The sequence below is a fragment of the Pseudophryne corroboree genome, chromosome 3 (genome assembly GCF_028390025.1).
Source record: "Pseudophryne corroboree isolate aPseCor3 chromosome 3, aPseCor3.hap2, whole genome shotgun sequence".
NCBI lineage: Eukaryota > Metazoa > Chordata > Amphibia > Anura > Myobatrachidae > Pseudophryne > Pseudophryne corroboree.
The window spans coordinates 341,785,609-341,805,981 of record NC_086446.1 but is presented as its reverse complement, the minus strand read 5'-3'; the positions used below and the strand labels follow the sequence as shown (position 1 = coordinate 341,805,981).

The 20,373-nt window shown below is 45.1% G+C and overlaps 1 protein-coding gene across 1 annotated transcript in view; it reads left to right on the top strand.

Moving 5' to 3' along the window:
• Positions 1-20,373, top strand: part of NPEPPS (aminopeptidase puromycin sensitive) — a 189,800-nt gene that overhangs the window by 43,340 nt on the left and 126,087 nt on the right. The window contains exons 3-4 of the mRNA XM_063959653.1: positions 17,765-17,842; positions 18,324-18,445. Of these exons, the coding sequence (XP_063815723.1) occupies positions 17,765-17,842; positions 18,324-18,445 (200 nt within the window). The remainder of the gene's footprint in view (positions 1-17,764; positions 17,843-18,323; positions 18,446-20,373) is intronic.

Here is a 20,373-nt window from a genome sequence, read left to right as displayed (position 1 = left end):
CTGGGAGCCCGTCCCAAGTGCGGACTCTCTGCAATACATGTATATATAGTTATTGCTCAACTATAGGGTTATTGTTCTGAGCCATCTGTTGAATGAGGCTCAGTTGTTGTTCATACTGTTAACTGGGTATAGTTATCACAAGTTGTACGGTGTGATTGGTGTGGCTGGTATGAGTCTTACCCTGGATTCCAAATCCTTTCCTAGTAATGTCAGCTCTTCTGGGCACAGTTTCCCTAACTGAGGTCTGGAGGAGGGGCATAGAGGGAGGAGCCAGTGCACACCAGATATAGTACCTAATCTTTCTTTTAAGAGTGCCCAGTCTCCTGCGGAGCCCATCTATTCCCCATGGTCCTTACGGAGTACCCAGCATCCACTACGGACTACGAGAAATAGAATTACCGGTGAGTAAATTCTTATTTTTTTAACATCAATAGTTTTTATTGGAAAAATCAAGAAAATACGTTTGTCAAAAGGGTACAGAAAAAAAAAGGAGGGAAGAGAAGCAGGGGAAGAAGAAAAAGGGGGGTTGTGGTGGTACAAGCAGTAAAACAAGTATACAATGTTCCAATAGTGCGTACAGAATCATCGGACGTTAACAATTAGCTGTACATACAGTAATATCAGGCTGTAAACAACATCTATAGACAAGTGGAGTATGCAAACAATTTAAGAAGAGTCAGACGCTTTATCGTTAAGACTGAATGGCATAGGATCAGATTGGGAAGTTTTGGGAAAGTACTGCGCTCCATCTCCTTCCGTAACGAAATTGTGCCAAGGGGACCAAAGCACTAACGTAAACGAAGCTGAGTAAGAGTAGGGTGGATATACTGTCTCCATAGTGTAATGGAACTGGATTTTGTGTATAACCTTTAGTAAAGAAGGAGGGGTTGGTTGCTTCCATAATTGCGCTAATCCGGCTCACTGCTATAAGAATTTGCCCGAGGACATAGGGGTATATTCAATTGCGGTTGAATTGCCGAAATTGTCGAAAAACGGGGCATTTTCGACACAAAACACCTGTCGAATTGTATTCGACAATTCAATACAGTACTTTTCGACAAAAAACCTGCCGTTTCATTTTCGACTTTTTGCAATTCGACATTTTTTCAATTCGACATGTCTGCAATGTTAAAAATGTGGCTTTTTGACAAAAGTATATTCAATTGAAGAATTTCGATTCGACAACAGTGCTTTTCGACAGTCATTTCGTCAATTTCATTCCGCCTAATTTTTCTGTCGTGATCTAATAATTTTTTTTAAAAACATGTATTTTTTGGTGCTTTTTTTATTGCTAATAGCATATCTATTTATATTTGAAGGGATTATCTACTTGGTTTGTCTATTTATGAGCCATAAGTATTATTTAATAGATTTTTTTTAAAGAATATATATATTTTTTTTTTTTTACTGACTACAATAATATGGAGAGATCAGTGCATGTTTTTCAGTTGGAAGGGGTGTGAAATGGATAAAAATCCTGAAAAAAATTGCGTGGGGTCCCCCCTCCTAAGCATAACCAGCCTCGGGCTCTTTGAGCCGGTCCTGGGTGTAGAAATATCGGGGAAAAATTGACAGGGGTTCCCCCATATTTTAACAACCAGCACCGGGCTCTGCGCCTGGTCCTGGTGCAAAAAATACGGGGGACAAAAGACGTAGGGGGTCCCCCGTATTTTTAACACCAGCACCGGGCTCCACTAGTCAGAGAGATTATGCCACAGCCGGGGGGACACTTTTATATAGGTCCCTGCAGCCATGGCGTTAAATCCCCAACTAGTCACCCCTGGCGGGGTACCCTGGAGGAGTGGGGACCCCTTAAATCAAGGGGTCCCCCCCCCTCCAGCCACCCAAGGGCCAGGGGTGAAGCCCGAGGCTGGTCCCCCCCCCCCCCCCCCTCCTTCCCATCCAAGGGCGGCGGATGGGGGGCTGATAGCCTTTTGTGACAAAAAATATATATTGTTTTCTGTAGCAGAACCACAAGTCCCAGCAAGCCTCCCCACGCAAGCTGGTACTTGGAGAACCACAAGTACCAGCATGCGGGGGGGAAACGGGCCCGCTGGTTCCTGTTGTTCTACTACAAAAAAAATACCCAAATAAAAACAATACACAAAAACCGTGATAGTACAACTTTATTACATACATGCACACCAACATACATACATACTTACCTATGTTGACACGAAGCAGTCGGTCCTCTTCACCAGTAGAATCCAGGGATACCTGTAAATAAAATTATACTCACAACAATCCAGTGTAGATCGGTCCTCTTCTGTTTGTAATCCACGTACTTGGCAAAATATAAAAATGAAAAACACGAACCACGCACTGAAAGGGGTCCCATGTTTACACATGGGACCCCTTTCCCCGACTGGCGGGACCCCCCGTGACTGCTGTCAAAGAGGGTCCCTTCAGCCAATCAGGGAGCGCCACGTCATGTCACTCTCCTGATTGGCTGTGCGCGCCTGAACTGTCAGTCAGGCGGCGCACTGGAGATACAATGTAGCGCATAGGCGCTCCATTGTATCCAATGGTGGGAATTTTGCGGTCTGCGGTAGACCGCGAGGTTAAGTGGGGTCCCGGGTGGAGGGTTTCGCCTGCCGAATTGTGTCGAATCCTAAAACTGTCGAATTCGACCACAATTGAATATACCCCATAGCGTTTATGCGATAAAATATTATCAGGAAATAAATTCAGTAGTGCTATGGAGGGAGAGGGAGAGAGCATTAAATGTAACACATTATTAATTTAAAAACATCTAGCCAGAATTGACCAAGAACCGCACATGACCAGAATACATGAAAAACATGGCCTATCTCGCCACACTGACGCCAGCAATACTTAGAACAGGTGGGCCAAATAGTATGTAGCCTGTCTGGCGTTGGATACAACCTGTGAAGCAGTTTTACGTGCATCTCGGTGTGATTCAAACATCTGGAGATTTTAAAAGAAGAGGCAAAAATTTTACTCCATTGAGCCGCAGACAATGTAATTCCTAAATCCTCCTCCCACCGTTTTTGAGCTTTATATTCAGGAATAGGAGCTAAATCTAGAAGAATCTTATACCAAAAAGATATGTCACTCTTGGATTTGGACTGAGAGATACATGCTAAAATTGAAGGCGTCAGAGAATTAGTAGAACTAAACGGTTTGGGTAAAGTTTTCCACCAATGTTGAATTTGGAAGTAACATAGCAATTCTGCGTCCGGGATTTGAAATTTATGTTGAAACGTGGAGAACGGTAACAATGATGAACCATTTAACAGGTCACCAAATGTTTTCACACCGCAGGAGACCCACTTCACAAGGCTTAAGTTGGGTATAAGTTTAGATAGCGACCTCAAAGTAATGTGTGAAAGAGTTAGCAATGAAATAGCAATTTTTCAGCCAATTTATCCCAAATTTTTAACTATGACTGTGCGGAAGGTAGTAAGGAACAGGAAGGCGGTCGTCTAGATCTAGGTATGTACACGGCATTTGCTAGCGGAAAATTTATGCACGCTGCTTTTTCCAGAATGACCCAACCTACACCTGAAACTGTAGCACAGTAGAACTTAAGTTGAGCCAGAATACAGGCTTCGTGGTACAAGGACAGATCTGGGAGATTGAGACCCCCTTTAGCCTTGGGTAAAATCATTTTAGATTTCGCAAGTTTGGGGGGCCCAGTCGGCCAGATGTATTTAGTAAAGATACGATTGCACTCTGACAAATATTTAGTGGGGACAGAGTAAGGAATTGTGCGGAACAGGTACATTAACTTTGGTAGTAGGGACATCTTGAATGCCGCCATGCGGTAAAATTAGATTTTTTTGACTGAATTTAGAAAGCTACCATTTGGTTCTTTGCTGGGAGTAAAATGAATAAACCACAGATTGATTGGTTTGATAAATATTAATGGGTATATTTTTGTGTAGTATATAAATGGGTGAGATTTAATATTGAGCAAAAATACTGTACATGTAAAATCTGTGTTAACATTCGCTCGTATTAGTCTTAAGCTGTGTACACACCTAAGCAGCGATGCAATGTAATGATATATCGCATTGCCGTAGACGCTACACGTCACCCACATAACGTGATATATACACTATGTAGACAAAAGTGATTAGACACTCCCATGCAAGCGAAATGGAGTGCTCATGCAGCAGACAATTGTTCGTGAAGGTATAAAATGGGTAGAGGGGCACTGTTTAGATCATTTGCTAACGAAATGGCTTGCTGGAAGAAGCTAACAGAGTTTGAAAAAGGTTATCATCATAGGCTGCTCAATCGGAGGTATGAGTGTGAGAAGCATTGTGGATGTTAGTAAGGTTCCTAAATCCACTGTGTGTTTGGTCATTAATATGTGGAAGAAGACCTTTGCATGAATGCACCTCGCCCTGGAAAATCCCCGAAACTGCAATCCAGGGACCGGAGAGTGCTAACCAGGGTGCTGCGAAAGAACAGGGGTCGTCCCATGCATACCATTCCACACGAGTTTCAAATGACCACTATTGTTTCGGTATCGATAAGGGCACTCCATATGGAGGCCCATGCACTTGGATATTATGGATGAGCAGCTGCTCATAAAATTCTAATCCCAAAGAAGAATGCTGCCCAGTACTTACAATGGTGTGAAAACTGGACAGTGGAACAATGGCGACGAGTGTTATGGAGTTACCAATCATGATTTTCGCTTTTCCGATCAGATGGACGTTGTATGGGTTTGGAGATTGCCAGGAGAATGTCTGATGATGGACCTACAAAAAAGCATGGAGGTAGTGGCATTATGCTGTGGGCCTGTTTCAGCTGGTTTGTCATGGGTCCACTAGTTGTAATGCATGTTCACATTAACTCTAGAGCTGTTCTCGATAACTCTGTGCCCCCTACATTGTGGCGGTTATACTGAAACGACAAATGTTTTTATTAGGACGGCCATGCCATCTGTCATGTTTCCAGGGCAACGCTGTACTGATATACTGAAAATTTGGTAACCCGGATCGACTAGCCAGCTCAGAGTCCAGATCTTAACCCCACTGAGAACCTCTGGGGCAAAGTGGAGTGACTAGTGCATTCTAGGCCAACTCGACATTGTGTCACAGTTGGTCACTATACTTAAGGCGGAATAGCAAAACATTCCGCCTGCTGTTGTCCAGGAACCTGTGTACAGTTTGCCAAGAAGGGTGTCAATACAATCTCGTTTATCTGTTTGCTGTCGATGTCCAATCACTTTTGTCACCATAGAGTAGTTACATTAATGTAACCGCACTGCGTCATTTGTGTTACCGTCCCATCTGTTGTGCAGCACGTCAAATGGCACAATGGAAATTGGGTGGATTTGGGGGTATACACTATACAGTGGTCATTGTGATACGTCGCAGATCCCAAGATCGGCCAGTATATCATATAGTGTGTACCCACCTTTAACCACTTAACTGACGATTTATTTAGCAAAAAAACGCTCCGAAATTGTCGGGGGGTTTGAGTGAATTAGGTGAAGAACATGAATTTAACCCTATCCCAAATGATTTTAGTAAAAAAAAAATGAAAAAAAATATTTTTTTTTGCATTTTTTCGTAAAAAAATATCCCCCCCAAACATCGAATCATCGATCGGGAACATCGCGACCATCGCGGCTTTCCTTTTGAAAGCCGAGACCGCTTCGAGGTATGCAGGAGGGGTCTGGGGGCAGCCAGGGAGGGTTTATTTACACTCCCCAGCGGCTGCCATTGTCTGCAGCCGCTGGAGGGGACAGATCCTGCCGTGCTGACAGATCAGCAGTGATCGGCAGCACGGCAGACACGGGGAGAGTGCAGGGATGCAGAGGGACCTTCCCGTCCCTCTAACAGCAGCAGCGGAGGGAAGTTTCTCTTCCCTGCCGCTGCTAACACTTCCTATCTGACTGGTCGCATCCCGTGCGACCAGGTCAGATAGAGCACTTGCAGGCATGGTCGCATCTGATGCGACCATGCCAGGCAAGTGGTTAAGGGCCCTACACACTGGGTGATTTTGAACGATATGAACAATGAACGATTTTTCATTAACTATTTTTTACATACACACTGAACGATTTGTATGAACGATTTGAAACTGCAAACATCAATATCATCCAAATTGTCTTGCAATCATGAAAGATGATAGATCAACAATGAACGACTGCAGGGATGCGCATTTTTCATTGACGGTGCCTCCACACTGAACGATATAAATTATATATTGTTCATTTTCGAACGATATATTTCTAAAATGTTGTCCAGTGTGTAGGGCCCTTTAGAGTAGTGATGGTAATGTAAGGATTACACACACTGGGATGTACTGTTTTTTTTGTTTTTTGTTCATTTCAGATTATGTCCCTTTTGAGTAAATTGTGACAAAAGCTGTCAAAGGCAGGGAAAGTTTTGACACCAAGAAGCACAGTAAGTCAGCTTACTGAGGAGAATTGTAATGTGTTTGCTAAAGCAAATAGATTAGAGAAGTTCTGGAAGATATTTTATACTTGGGGCTGTGTTATTGGTATGTATGTAGACTTCTTAACTATAAAGTTTGAACAAAATTGAAATTGTAAAATGTCTTTGCAAGCACACAAAATGCACTTTAGCCCACTAGATAGTCTTTGCTATAAAATATTTCAGTATCTAAAATATTTATTACCTAAAAATATGATGCAATTATTGCTTAATCATCTTGAGTAAGCAGAGAGAGTTTCCCTAACAGTGTTGAGCTAGTGTGTACATGTACCTTGGGACAGGGCCAGAGAGGTCTACGAACACCCTGTGTGAGAAATTTTGGAGCACTCTTCCTAAATCCAGCGTATATTCATAATTTAATAGTTTTATTAACCAACAAAGATATTTCCTAATACAAAAATTATTCCACAGAAGATAAATAAACAGATACACAGAACTCAAGACACAATGGGGTAAGCTGTTACTTTGGCCGCCCCAAGCTAAACCCGATACTAATGGACGTGCTCTCACGCCCAATGGGAGAACACTAGAATTGCTCCAGTGTGCTGCCCGAGAAAAAAACAGAATTTCTCCCATTGTCTTCCACAGGGAAAAAATTCTTACACTGCCCCCACGGTGGAAAAACTCCACACACCTTAGCCCCCCCCCCCCCAAGGAAATAAAAAATCAGTATACACACTGATCTCTTGAGAGTTGCGTACAACTTTATATGACACTATAAAAAGTATGTTTTTAAAAAAACAATAAAAAATCCTGTTTTAGTCTTAAATATCTGATGCTGGCAACATGAGAAAAACATTGGTTCAAGTTGAGGTCTCTCTGATACTAAGCTACTGTAAAAATTTCAAGCAGCCGTTTAAAATTCACACCAGGTTGGTTTTGCCTTTATAAATTATTGTCTTGTTAAAAATATCGGTTAACTCTGCAAAATTGCTCCTGAAGTTTGCAGGCAATTACTTAAGACCCAAAGGGCCGTATCCAGTTATCCGCGATCATTGACCTTTGGTAATTGCTTCGCTTGGGGCTATCCTGTTTGCCTGAGGCTTGTGCCAGCTTATAGAGGCTGACATAGCAAAATCCCCAATGAGTGCTGGGTTTTGGGGCGGTGGCAGAGGAAACCCACAGGTTTCTCTGAACCTGTGTTTCCGCATGAAAAAGGTTTTGTGTTTTATTTTATTTTTTACGGTAGGTCTAATTGTATTCCCCGTTAAAAAAATATATTTGAAACATTGGGAAAAACTGCAAAAACAACCGTTTTTTGCTCACAATGTTATGCACCTAATTGGATACCCCTCAAAGGCTTTTTTTTTTCATAATACATTTTTATTGGTCTTTAGGGCTCTTTTAAATTGTTACAATACCTGTTATATGGAAGTTTTTCATATTCTTTCTATGTAGCGGTCTCTACTATATGGAGTTTAGCACTTGATATAAAACTGGATGTTGGCCTCTTTAATGTCATGACTTTTGAAGATATATTTTTTTTTCTTCCCAACTGCATGTTTTCCCTTCCAGTTATCTGAGAAACATATCCCATTTAGAAGAGCTGTTAATCCTCAGAAAAAAGCCACGGAAACCATTCGGTATAATTATACAGAAATTGTGACCTCTGTACAGCTCATAATTGCTAAGCATTAGGAGAATAAAAGGGAAGGTCACTCCAAATTTATTGAGGAAACCTGGCAGGAGGCACAGGAAATAATTGCAGTCAGTGATCTGTACATGAGCCTTCATGGTACAATTTTGCTATTTGCTCTTGGTGCACTTTGCTCCTATTAGGTTGCATAGAATTTTCTGGACCTGTTCTTAGCCCTAAGAGATTTGTAGCTGCAGGCTTTCTTTTAACCCAGCATGGTCATGTTATAGGGTATTTCCTTTTGGAGTAGGGTTACTGATTGCTGTATCCCATATAAACTCGCGTCTGTCAGTGTGAACCCTGGATTTGAGTGAGAAATTGCATCAAAACAAGCAGGTGTATAAATAAATATATGAATTACTACCTGCATCTCGATTTGTGAAGGAGTTTAGTGCTATGAATCCTGTGAGCCATCCTTAGAGTATGGGAGTTTCCGAATTGTGTTCTGTGATCAGATTCTTTATAAATAAAATGTCCATGGTCCACTTTCTCTTACAATGATGCCTGTGACCAAGAGGTCACAACTCGGACATGTCTAAATATTTTTGCCTGGGAGACTGTAATTTACAAGCAATAAGGTCATCAGGTTATTAAGGAGACAAATGCAGTAATGGAGCTTTCTGTCCATGCCAGAGAGCAAGGCTAAGCTGGGTTTATATCATTAGTGCTGGGGGAGGAGAGATGAATGTTGTGTATGTGCATGCTGCAGATTCCAGGCCTACACCCTCTGTGGAGCGATGGTGCTCCAGGCTGATCGCTACTAGCTCCCCTGCACATAGGTGGATATAACCTAGCACACACCTTTGGGTCGCAGTGTGTGTTCAGATGAAAAGCACGTCATTAAATAATCAATACAGGTTAATAAGAACCAGTTCAAGTGGCTCCTACCAGTGGCCTTTACAGTGTATGTATGGTTACAGGAACCTTTCATCTGCACTTCCTTCAGTACAGCACATGACAAGTCTGGACTTGCCAGCAACGTTTCTTGGATGGCTGCCAAATGGCTTGGACATGTCAATGTAAAATGTTCAGTACATTAAACTAATGTGACAGATGTGCTGTCCCTAGCAGGCCACATTATAGCTTATTACATTGGACACCTCCGCTTAGACCTGTGCAGTCTTGCATGTCCCACTTGTAATGCAGTACCGCCAGAAATCTGCAATGTTTGACTTGGCTCACTCACCACTCACTACAAAAGTTAAACACCTGTAATGTTTGTTGTTGCTATTACTGTGCCCAGCACTGCACTTCACAGCTTACCACTTGTGTTGTACTGCCAAATTCACATCACTTGCTGTATAGCTTACTGCCAGCTGTTTAATACCTGGAATAGTCTGCATATTTTACTGCCAGGCACTTGTCTCGTGTTCTCTTGTACATCCTACTACCAGCTGTGGATGCTTATACCTGGGCACAGTTAGTGCCTTGCTACATGTGTCATTGCTAGAAAGAGGCAATGTATAGATCACAGTGTACATTTCCTTTTACTGCTGTGCATATACATCAAAATGCATTATGTAGTCATCTACCTTCCCAGCTTGGAGCTAAAGGTGCCCATACACTAGACGATATTATGAGCAATTTGGCTATTTCCGATGGATCGGAACTACAAATCGTTCATAATAGTGCAGATCGTTCAGTGTCTGAACGATAACGATCATGATGCGCGGTCCCGCTGGTTGTTGGTTGGAGCTTCTGATCTTCCCTGCTGCAGGGAAGATCTGAAGCTATCGCCAACGACGGCATGCTCCTGGATGTAGCCACTCCCAGATCTTAAGATATATCTTTTCTCTAACGTCCTAGTGGATGCTGGGGACTCCGTCAGGACCATGGGGATAGCGGGCTCCGCAGGAGACAGGGCACATCTAAAAAGCTTTTTAGGTCACATGGTGTGTACTGGCTCCTCCCCCTATGACCCTCCTCCAAGCCTCAGTTAGGTTTTTGTGCCCGTCCGAGAAGGGTGCAAACTGGATGGCTCTCTTAAGGAGCTGTTTAGTAAAGTTTTTTTTAGGTTTCTAATCAGTGATTCCTGCTGGCGACAGGATCACTGCAACGAGGGACTTAGGGGAGAGACTTGCAACTCACCTGCGTGCAGGAGGATTGAAGTTTTAGGCTACTGGACACTGAGCTCCAGAGGGAGTCGGAACACAGGTCAGCCTGGGGTTCGTCCCGGAGCCGCGCCGCCGATCCCCCTTACAGACGCTGAAGAAAGACGGCGGAACGGAGGTCCGGAAACAGGCGGCAGAAGACTTCACAGTCTTCAGAGAGGTAGCGCACAGCACTGCAGCTGTGCGCCATTGTTGCTACACGGCTCACTGACACGGTCACGGAGGGTGCAGGGCGCTGCTGGGGGCGCCCTGGGCAGCAATATAAATACCTATTTGGCAAATAAATACATCACATATAGCCATTAAGGCTATATGTATGTATTTAACCCAGGCCAGTTTTCCTAATAACCGGGAGAAAAGCCCGCCGTGAAAGGGGCGGAGCTTATTCTCCTCAGCACTCAGCGCCATTTTCCTGACCAGCTCCGCTGGTGAGGAAGGCTCCCACTCTCCCCTGCACTACAGAAACAGGGTTAAAGAGAAGGGGGGCATAAATTGGCGATATAATTATATATTAAGAGCCCATATATAGAAACAACACCTTCTAGGGTTGTTATATACATTATGGCGCTTTTGGTGTGTGCTGGCAAACTCTCCCTCTGTCTCCCCAAAGGGCTAGTGGGTCCTGTCCTCTATCAGAGCATTCCCTGTATGTGTGTGCTGTAGGTCGGTACGTGTGTGTCGACATGTATGAGGAAAATGTTGGTGAGGAGACGGAGAAAATTGCCTGTAATGGTGATGTCACTCTCTAGGGAGTCGACACCAGAATGGATGGCTTACTTATGGAATTACGTGATAATGTCAACACGCTGCAAGCCGGTTGACGACATGAGACAGCCGGCGGACAAATTAGTATCGGTCTAGGCGTCTCAGACACCGTCAGGGGCTTGTAAAAACGCCCATTTACCTCAGTCGGTCGACAGACACTGACACGGACACTGACCCCAGTGTCGACGGTGAAGAAACAAACGTATTTTTCCTTTAGGGCCACAAGTTACATGTTAAGGGCAATGAAGGAGGTGTTACGTATTTCTGATACCACAAGTACCACAAATAAGGGTATTTTGTAGGGTGGGAAAAAACTACTTGTAGTTTTGCCTGAATCAGATAAATTAAATGAAGTGTGTGATGATACGTGGGGTTCCTCCGACAGGAAGTTATGGGCGGTATACCCTTTTTCCCGCCAGTAGTAAGGGCGAGTTGGAAAACACACCTTAGGGTGGACAAGGCGCTCACACGCATATAAAAAACATGGCGTTACCGTTTCCAGATACGGCCGCCCTCAAGGAGCCAGCTGATAGGAAGCTGAAAAATATCATAACAGTATATACACACATACTGGTGTTATACTACGACCAGCAATCGCCTCAGCCTGGATGTGCAGCGCTGAGGGGGCTTGGTCGGATTTCCTGACTGAAAATTTTGATACCCTTGACAGGGACAGGATTTTATTGTCTATAGAGCATTTTAGGGATGCATTTCTATATATGTGTGATGCGCAGAGGCATATTTGCATTCTGGCATCAAAGAGTAAATGTGATGTACATATCTGCCAGACGAAGACACGACAGTGGTCAGGTGAGGCAGATTCCAGACGGCATATGGAAGTATTGCCGTATAAAGGGGCGGTCCATTGGACCTGGTGGCCATGGCAACAGCTGAAAAATCCACCTTTTGTTACCCCGAGTCACATATTGGCAGAAAAGGACACAGTCTTTTCAGTCTCAGTCCTTTCGTCCCCATACGGGCAGGCGGGCGAAGGCCAGTCATATCTGCCCAGGGGGAGAGGAAAGGGAAGTAGACTGCAGCAAGCAGCTCATTCCCAGGAACAGAAGCTCCTCACGGCTTCTGCCAAGTCCGCAGCATAACGCTGGGGCCGTACAAGCGGACTCAGGTGCGGTAGGGGGTCATCTCAAGAGTTTCAGCAACACTCGCAAGGGAACTCCGGGATCCTACATGTAATATCCCAGGTGTACATTGGAAATTCGAGACGTCTCCCCCTCACACAATTCACAGGCTGTATTCCCAGCAGGTGATAATCAAAGTACCCTTCTTACAACAAGGAAGGGGGTAGTATTCCACACTATATTGTGGTACTGAAGCCAACCGGCTCGGTGAGATCTGAAATATTTGAACACTTACATACAAGCGTTCAAATCAAGATGGAGTCACTCGGAGCAGTGATAGCGAACCAGGAAGAAGGGGACGATATGATGTCACTGGATATCAGGGACGTTTACCTACAGGTCCAAATTTGCCCTTCTCACCAAGGGTACTTCAGGTTCCTGGTACAGAACTGTCACTATCAGTTCAGACGCTGCCGTTTGGATGGTCCACGGCGCCCCGGGTCTTTACCAAGGTAATGGCCGGAATGATGATTTTTCTTAAAAGAAACATGGACGCTTTCCTGATAAGGGCAAGGTCCAGAGAACAGTTGGAGGTCGGAGTAGCACTATCTTAAGTAGTTCTACGACAGCACGAGTGGATTCTAAATATTCCAAAATCGCAGCTTTTTCCGACGACACGTCTACTGTTCCTAGGGAAGATTCTGGACACAGTCCAGAAAAACGTGTTTCTCCCAGTGGAGAAAACCAGGGAGTTATCCGAGCTAATCGGGATCCTCCTAAAACCAGGAAAAGTGTCAGTGCATCATTGCACAAGAGTCCTGGTAAAAATGGTGGCTTATTACGAAGCAATTCCATTCGGCAGATTTCCCTCAAGAACTCTTCAGTGGGATCTGCTGGACAAATGGTCCGGATCGCATCCTCAGATGCATCAGCGGATAACCCTATATCCAAGGAAAAGGGTGTCTCTCCTGTGGTGATTACAGAGTGCTCATCTTCTAGAGGGCCGCAGATTCGGCATTCAGGATTGGATGCCGGTGACCACGGAGGCCAGCCTGAGAGGCTGGGGAACAGTCACACAGGGAAAAAATTTTTCCAGGGAAGTGTGATTAAGTCTGGAGAATTCTCTCCGCATAAATAAGCTTAGAGCAAATTTATAATGCTCTAAACTTAGCTAGACCTCTGCTTCAAGGTCAGCCGGTATTGATCCAGTGGGATAACATCACGGCAGTCGCCCACGTAAACAGAAGGGCGGCACAAGAAGCAGGAGGGCAGTGAAAACTGCAAGGATTTTTCGCTAGGCGGAAAATCATGTGATAGCACTGTCAGCAGTGTTCTTTCCGGGAGTGGACGACTGGGAAGCAGACTTCCTCAGCAGGCACGACCTCCACCCGGGAGAGTGGAAACTTCATAGGGAAGTTTTTCAACATGATTGTGGACCGTTGGCAAAGACCAAAGGTGGACATGATGGCGTCCCGCCCGAACAAAAACGGGACAGGTATTCCGCCAGGTCATGAGACCTTCAGGCGATAGCTGCGGATGTTCTGGTAACACCGTGGGTGTACCAGTCTGTGTATGTGTTCCCTCCTCTGTTTCTCATAACCAGGGTATTGAGAATTATAAGACATAGAGGAGTATGAACTATACTAGTGGCTCCGGATTGGCCAAGAGGGACTTGGTACCCGGAACTTCAAGAAATGCTCACAGAGGACTAAGGGCCTGGGGAGCTAAGAAGGGACTTGATTCAGCAAGTACCATGTCTATTCCAAGACTTACCGCGGCTGCGTTTGACGGCATGGCGGTTGAATGCCGGATCCTGAGGGGAAAAGGCATTCCATAAGAGGTCATACCTACCCTGGTCAAAGCCAGGAAGGAGGTGACCGCACAACGTCATCACCACATGTGGTGAAAATATGTTGCGTGGGTGAGGCCAGGAAGGCTCCACGACGGAAATTCAACTAGGTCGATTTCTACACTTCCTGAAAACAGGAGTGTTTTGGACCTCAAATTGGGGTTCATTAACATTTAAATTTCGGCCCTGTAGATTTTCTTCCAGAAAGAATTGACTTCAGTTCCTGAAGTCCAGATTGTAAAGGATGTATTGCATATACAGCTTTTTTGTGCCCCTAGGGGCACCGTGAGATCTCAACATAGTGTTGGGATTTCTTAAAATCATATTGGTTTGAACCGCTCAAATCTGTGGATTTGAAATATCTCACATGGAAAGTGACCATGCTGTTGACAAATATCTCACATGGGAAGTGACCATGTTGTTAGCCCTGGCCTCGGCCAGGCGATTGTCAGAATGGGCGGCTTTGTCTTACAAAAGCCCATATTAAAATTTTCCATTTGAACAGGACAGAACTGGGACTCGTCTCCAGTTTCTTCATAAAGGGGTGTCAGCGTTTTCACCTGAAACAACCTCTTGTGGTGCCTGCGGCTACTAGGGACTTGGAGGACTCCATGTTACTAGACGTGGTCAGGGCCCTAAAAATATATATATATATATATATATATATATATAGTTAGGACGGCTGGAGTCAGAAAGTCTGACTTGCTGTTTATACTGTATACACCCAACAAGCTGGGTGCTCATGCTTCTAAGCAGTCTATTGCACGCTGGATTTGTAGTACAATTCAGCTTGCACATTCTGTGGCAGGCCTGCCACAGACGAAATATGTAGATGCCCATTCCACAAGGAAGGTGGGCTCATCCTGGGCGGCTGCCCGAGGAGTCTCGGCATTACAACTTTGCCGAGCAGCTACGTGGTCAGGGGAGAACACGTTTGTAAAATTTTACAAATTTTGATACTCTGGCTAAGGAGGACCTGGAGTTCTCTCATTCGGTGCTGCAGAGTCATCCGCACTCTCCCGCCCGTTTGGGAGCTTTGGTATAATCCCCATGGTCCTGACGGAGTCCCCAGCATCCACTAGGACGTTAGAGAAAATAAGAATTTACTTACCGATAATTCTATTTCTCGTAGTCCGTAGTGGATGCTGGGCGCCCATCCCAAGTGCGGATTGTCTGCAATGCTTGTACATAGTTATTGTTACAAAAATCGGGTTATTACTATTGTTGTGAGCCATCTTTTCGGAGGCTACTTCGTTTTGTTATCATACTGTTAACTGGGTTCAGATCACAAGTTGTACGGTGTGATTGGTGTGGCTGGTATGAGTCTTACCCGGGATTCAAGATCCTTCCTTATTGTGTACGCTCGTCCGGGCACAGTACCTAACTGAGGCTTGGAGGAGGGTCATAGGGGGAGGAGCCAGTACACACCATGTGACCTAAAAAGCTTTTTAGATGTGCCCTGTCTCCTGCGGAGCCCGCTATCCCCATGGTCCTGACGGAGTCCCCAGCATCCACTACGGACTACGAGAAATAGAATTATCGGTAAGTAAATTCTTATTTTAAGATATATCATGAGTATTGTACTATATCGTTTGCCCAGGACTGCCGGGGAGCTGCCAGGGGAGTTCAAAGTAAATCGTTAATGAGAAATCATCATTTACAGGTCGTCTAGAGCAGTGGTTCTCAACCTCTGTCCTCAAGTACCCCCAGCAGTTCATGTTTTCCAGGTCACCTAGCAGTTGAACAGGTGTATTCATTACTCACTGATACATTTTAAAAGACCCACAGGTGGAGCAAATTATTTCACTTGAAATCCTGTGAGGAGACCTGGAAAACATGAACTGTTGGGGGCACTTGAGGACCGCGGTTGAGAACCACTGGTCTAGTGTATGGGCACCTTGTCTCATGAGGGACATCTTTATGATCTGTTTTTAAATATGCAAAACAATTGTTAACTTTGAAGGGTTAACAGCGCTGGGGTCATTGGTTTGATTCCAGCCAGAGCCCTATTTGTGTTTCCTCTGGGTTTCTCCCTTTCCTTCTGCCGGCCCAAAACATACTCGTAGGTTTGTTAGCTTCTGAAAAAATGCAGGCATTAAGGACTTTAGACTGTAACCTCCTAAGGCGCAGGTACTTATATGAATGGTTACACATTCATTGTACAGGATTGCATAATTTGGTTGCTGCTATATAAATAACCAAAACATACACCTGCCTAATTAAGCCCCATTCCACTAACTTTGTTTGTAAAATGTAAAGTCCAGGTCTTGTTCTACTTTGTTGTGATTGTGCTGTGGGAGTGAGTCATGTTTTCAAAGTGCTTTGTGATGGAATTCGTAGCTTGAGTTAGTATGCTTTTTCTGGCAAAGGTATCGATTTTGTAGGGGAGGAATTTAGTGAATGTGTATGTAAGTAATGCAAAATAATTGTGACATTACCAAGCCCATGTGTAACTTCTATTCCTTACTGAAAGATTTACTGTAATGGATTATCTGTAAAGTGAACGCCTGTGCACAATGATTGTCTGCTGAACATCCAACTCCCCCCCCCCCCCCCCCACACCCCCAATGACTCACCAGCTGTACCTTTGCTCAGGTACTCGGTGCCTCTACATTCATTCCTCCCGACCTGCCGTACTGCGCTGCTACTCTGATACGGCTGCGGGGACTTCCGCGCCGCTGTTTTGATGCGAGTGGGGAGGAACTGTCCTGCTGTTCTGGTGTGGGGGGAGGAGGGGGAGGAACTGTTCCCAGGGCAAAAGTTACACATATATGTATACACATTGCACCAGGTACAGCCTCTTATACACATTGCACCAGGTAGAGCCTCTTTATTGTCATTGCTCCAGGTTGAGCCCCTTATACACATTGCACCATGTAGCCTCTTATACACATTGCACCAGGTAACCCCTTTTACACATTGCACCAGGTGAGAGAGAGAGCGCGACTGTGTGTATGTGTGTGTCACTCACCACCATCGACGCCGGCTCCTGTTCCTCGGGACCCGACTCTTTCTGCGCAATGTCAAGTGAGTAGCTTGGAAACGGCCCAATGGAGCGGAGGGATGCGGGCAGCGGGAGGCTGGCGGGGGGGGATGTGGGTAGCGGGGGCGGCCAAGGTGGGTGATGCACAGTGCAATGTTGGGGGCAGTCAGCAGGCTGGCACTGGTGGGGTGACTGCTAGCCCCGCCGCACTTAAAACAGCCACGAGGAGGGTGGAGGACTGCTGTGCTGCTCCTCTGGTTTCGGGGCGGGGGGGTGGGTTGGATAACTGCTGTGCCACCCTCAGCAGGTGCCGCCCCTAGGCCCACGTGCCTATTGGGAAATACGGCACCGGTTCTCACATGAGTCTGGGATATTCCTTGGGTTGAAGATATATTATCTTGAAACTCTGTATCCATCTTTGTAGCAATTTATTTTACAGGCAAATGTCTGTTGTAGAGATTCATGCTTTAAATTAATGCTAGTGGGTTCAATTATTTAGTCTGTCTAATTTTATTTCTGATGCAATTATTGTCTAGAGACTTGTGTTCTGTGGAGATTGCCACTGAGCATAATAATGTGTTTCCCTTATATATAAACACTCCGTTCCTTTGTAGATGATCTACCTAATTTTGCACTGTAATAAGCAATATTAGTACACTTGTTATTCTGCAGATCAGCAGTGCTAAATACATATTTAATTTCATGGTTCTGCCTTTTAATCTATGTTAAAACTAAATTTGTCTTGATAATTGTTCCCTGGGGCCTCGGAGAGAACAGACCGTGGACTTGTATGACAGAGGGCACAAAGTGAATTGCAAACACCATTACCAGTGTACAGTATTTCTTAGTATTTGTGTTCTCTTGTTAGGTTTGTATAAACTATTTCTTGCTCATATTGCAGAAATTCATGCCACTGGGTTTAACTATCAGAATGAAGATGAAAAAGTGACTCTCTCATTCCCCAGCACTTTGCATAAGGGTAAGTTACAAAATAGAATAGAAATGTGTTGGCACAATTCATGCCTGAACAACTAGTATGCATCTTTCCATTGCTGGCCACTGTATACTGACTGCTATGTCACCCTAACAATAAACATGACCACAACCGTAGTGGAGGTATTTATGTGAAACATTTTACTGCAGAAATGTCAGAAGCTGTCCATCCACATGAGGTCACCATACTGTCACTAGCTAGATGGCCAAGTTGCATCTTGCATACTAGTTATCCCTGTATAGTTACACTGATCTTTGTCACCTCTTTTTGATGCATACAAATGGGACAATTTCTGGACCTATCCGCTAATAAATGATCCGTACCAACATCTACAATTGTGTACTTTATGACTGTGGGCTCTAGATCCATTCATGTTTACTATTATGTTAATGCTATCTGTTAAGCGCCTTGAGTCCTATTGGAGAAAGAGCGCATTATTATTAATAATCTTATCATCTTTGTGCAGGCCTTGGAGTGTTGAAGATTGATTTTGTTGGGGAGCTGAATGATAAAATGAAAGGTTTCTATCGAAGTAAATACACCACCGCTTCTGGGGAGGTGCGCTATGCTGCAGTCACTCAGTTTGAGGTAAATGGACTTGCACTTTCTCTTATAGCAGTGGTAGAGGCCATGATCATTTTAACAGCTGGTCCTTGTTCGCACAGTATTGAGTCTTTGAGTTTGCACAGCGCCAGTGTAAGTCTAACCCATAGTTGTATAGTTACTGGTGAGATAGATGTAAATAAGCAGTCAGAGAGAGACAATATGGGGTTCGGTATGTATTACCGGCGGGTGGGGTGTCGGCTGTCAATATCCCGACGGCGGTATCTCGCCCACCAGAATGCCAGCAGTGGGCCGAGCACTAAGAGTTCCCTTGCGGCTTCGCTGCGCTCGCTAAAGGATTTATTCTTTCTTTATTGGTGTCGCGGACAGCCACGAGTGGGAATAGCCCTGGTGTGCCGGGATTCCGGCTGCCGGCATTGGGGGTAATTTCAAGTTGATCGCAGCAGGAAATTTTTTAGCAGTTGGGCAAAACCATGTGCACTGCAGGGGGCGGGCAGATATAACATGTGTAGAGAGAGTTAGATTTGGATGGGTTATTTTGTTTCTGTGCAGGGTAAATACTGGCTGCTTTATTTTTACACTGCAAATTAGATTGCAGATTTAACTCGCCACACCCAAATCTAACTCTCTCTCTGCACATGTTATATCTGCCTCCCCTGCAGTGCACATGGTTTTGCCCAACTGCTAACAAAGTTCCTGCTGCGATCAACTCAGAATTACCCCCATTGTCGGCTGTCGGGATTTCAGTGTCAGTATCCTGAACGCCAAGATCCCGACAGCCGTCAAATTGACTGCATCCCACAATATGCGATCTGTATTTCTCTTTCATCCATCTGGGGGACACTGCGTGTGTACTGATGGGTTAGCATGTGTGGGAAGGGAGCTTCGGCACAGACCCTATAAAAACCAACTCCTCCCCCCTCTAACACCTTCCATCTCCAGCCTGACCAGTAGATTACCCCAGTTTAAGTTTTGTGCCTGGAGAGTGCAGGCACAGTTCCTTACTATAGATTTTTAGTTAGGTTTACAGGTGACGGGTGTATTTAGAGTGGGGACTACTTAGTTAGATTTTCCCTGCTCTCTACAGCCTCTGGGGAAGTCACCATACTATGGTCACTGGGGCTCCCTGTATCTGAACTGGTGATCCGAGGAGGCTAAGGTCAGGTAGGATGCCGGCAGCCACAACCTGTCTAGCAGTGTTGGGCTGTTAATTTTTCCCCATACTTGAAGTATTGTGTTTGACGGGCTGTGAGAGGCGCTAGGGTTCACTGTGTGTATGCAGTGCGCGCTGTGACTGATGCTTCTGAATTCACTTGCTTGGGGGGGGGGGGGGCACTGACTTCTATCTGACGAACAGCCGGACAGTTCCCCGCATACACGCTTGCTGAAGGGAATTAGGTGTGACGCTGCTTCCGCCTAGCTCTAGCTCTGGTTTGCGCTTAGTTCCCCTTCCTGAAGGGCATTGTCCAGCCGCGGCAGAAACAGAAGGGGTAGGACCGCTTCCCGCCTTCGTCTCGCGCTCAGAGGATTGTACTGCGCCGCCCACCTCAGTCTGTGGGGGCGTGCTTCTCATACAGGCGCCATTTTCTCCACACTGAATGCATATTGCAGGGGATGCTGCACTCCGGGTCACACCTCACACATACACACAAACAAGGGGGCTTCAGCTTCTCACCCTGTTAGGTGGAGTTCAGCTGACTGCAAGTATACTGTTATTTACGATTAATTTCTTTATCCTTTCATTACAGTAGTGGGGCTAGCTATTTTCCTCTGTTAGTATACTCGTCCCCACCCCCATTTTACTTTACACAGCAGTATGGCCAATAAGCCGGACAAATCTGCTAAAGGGAAGGCAGGCTCTGCTGTTTATTTTGCCCGTTCTCAGTGCGGATCCGAACCTTCTAAGGGTAGCACGGATCTAGGTTCTCTCTGCACTACATGCTCTGTGACAC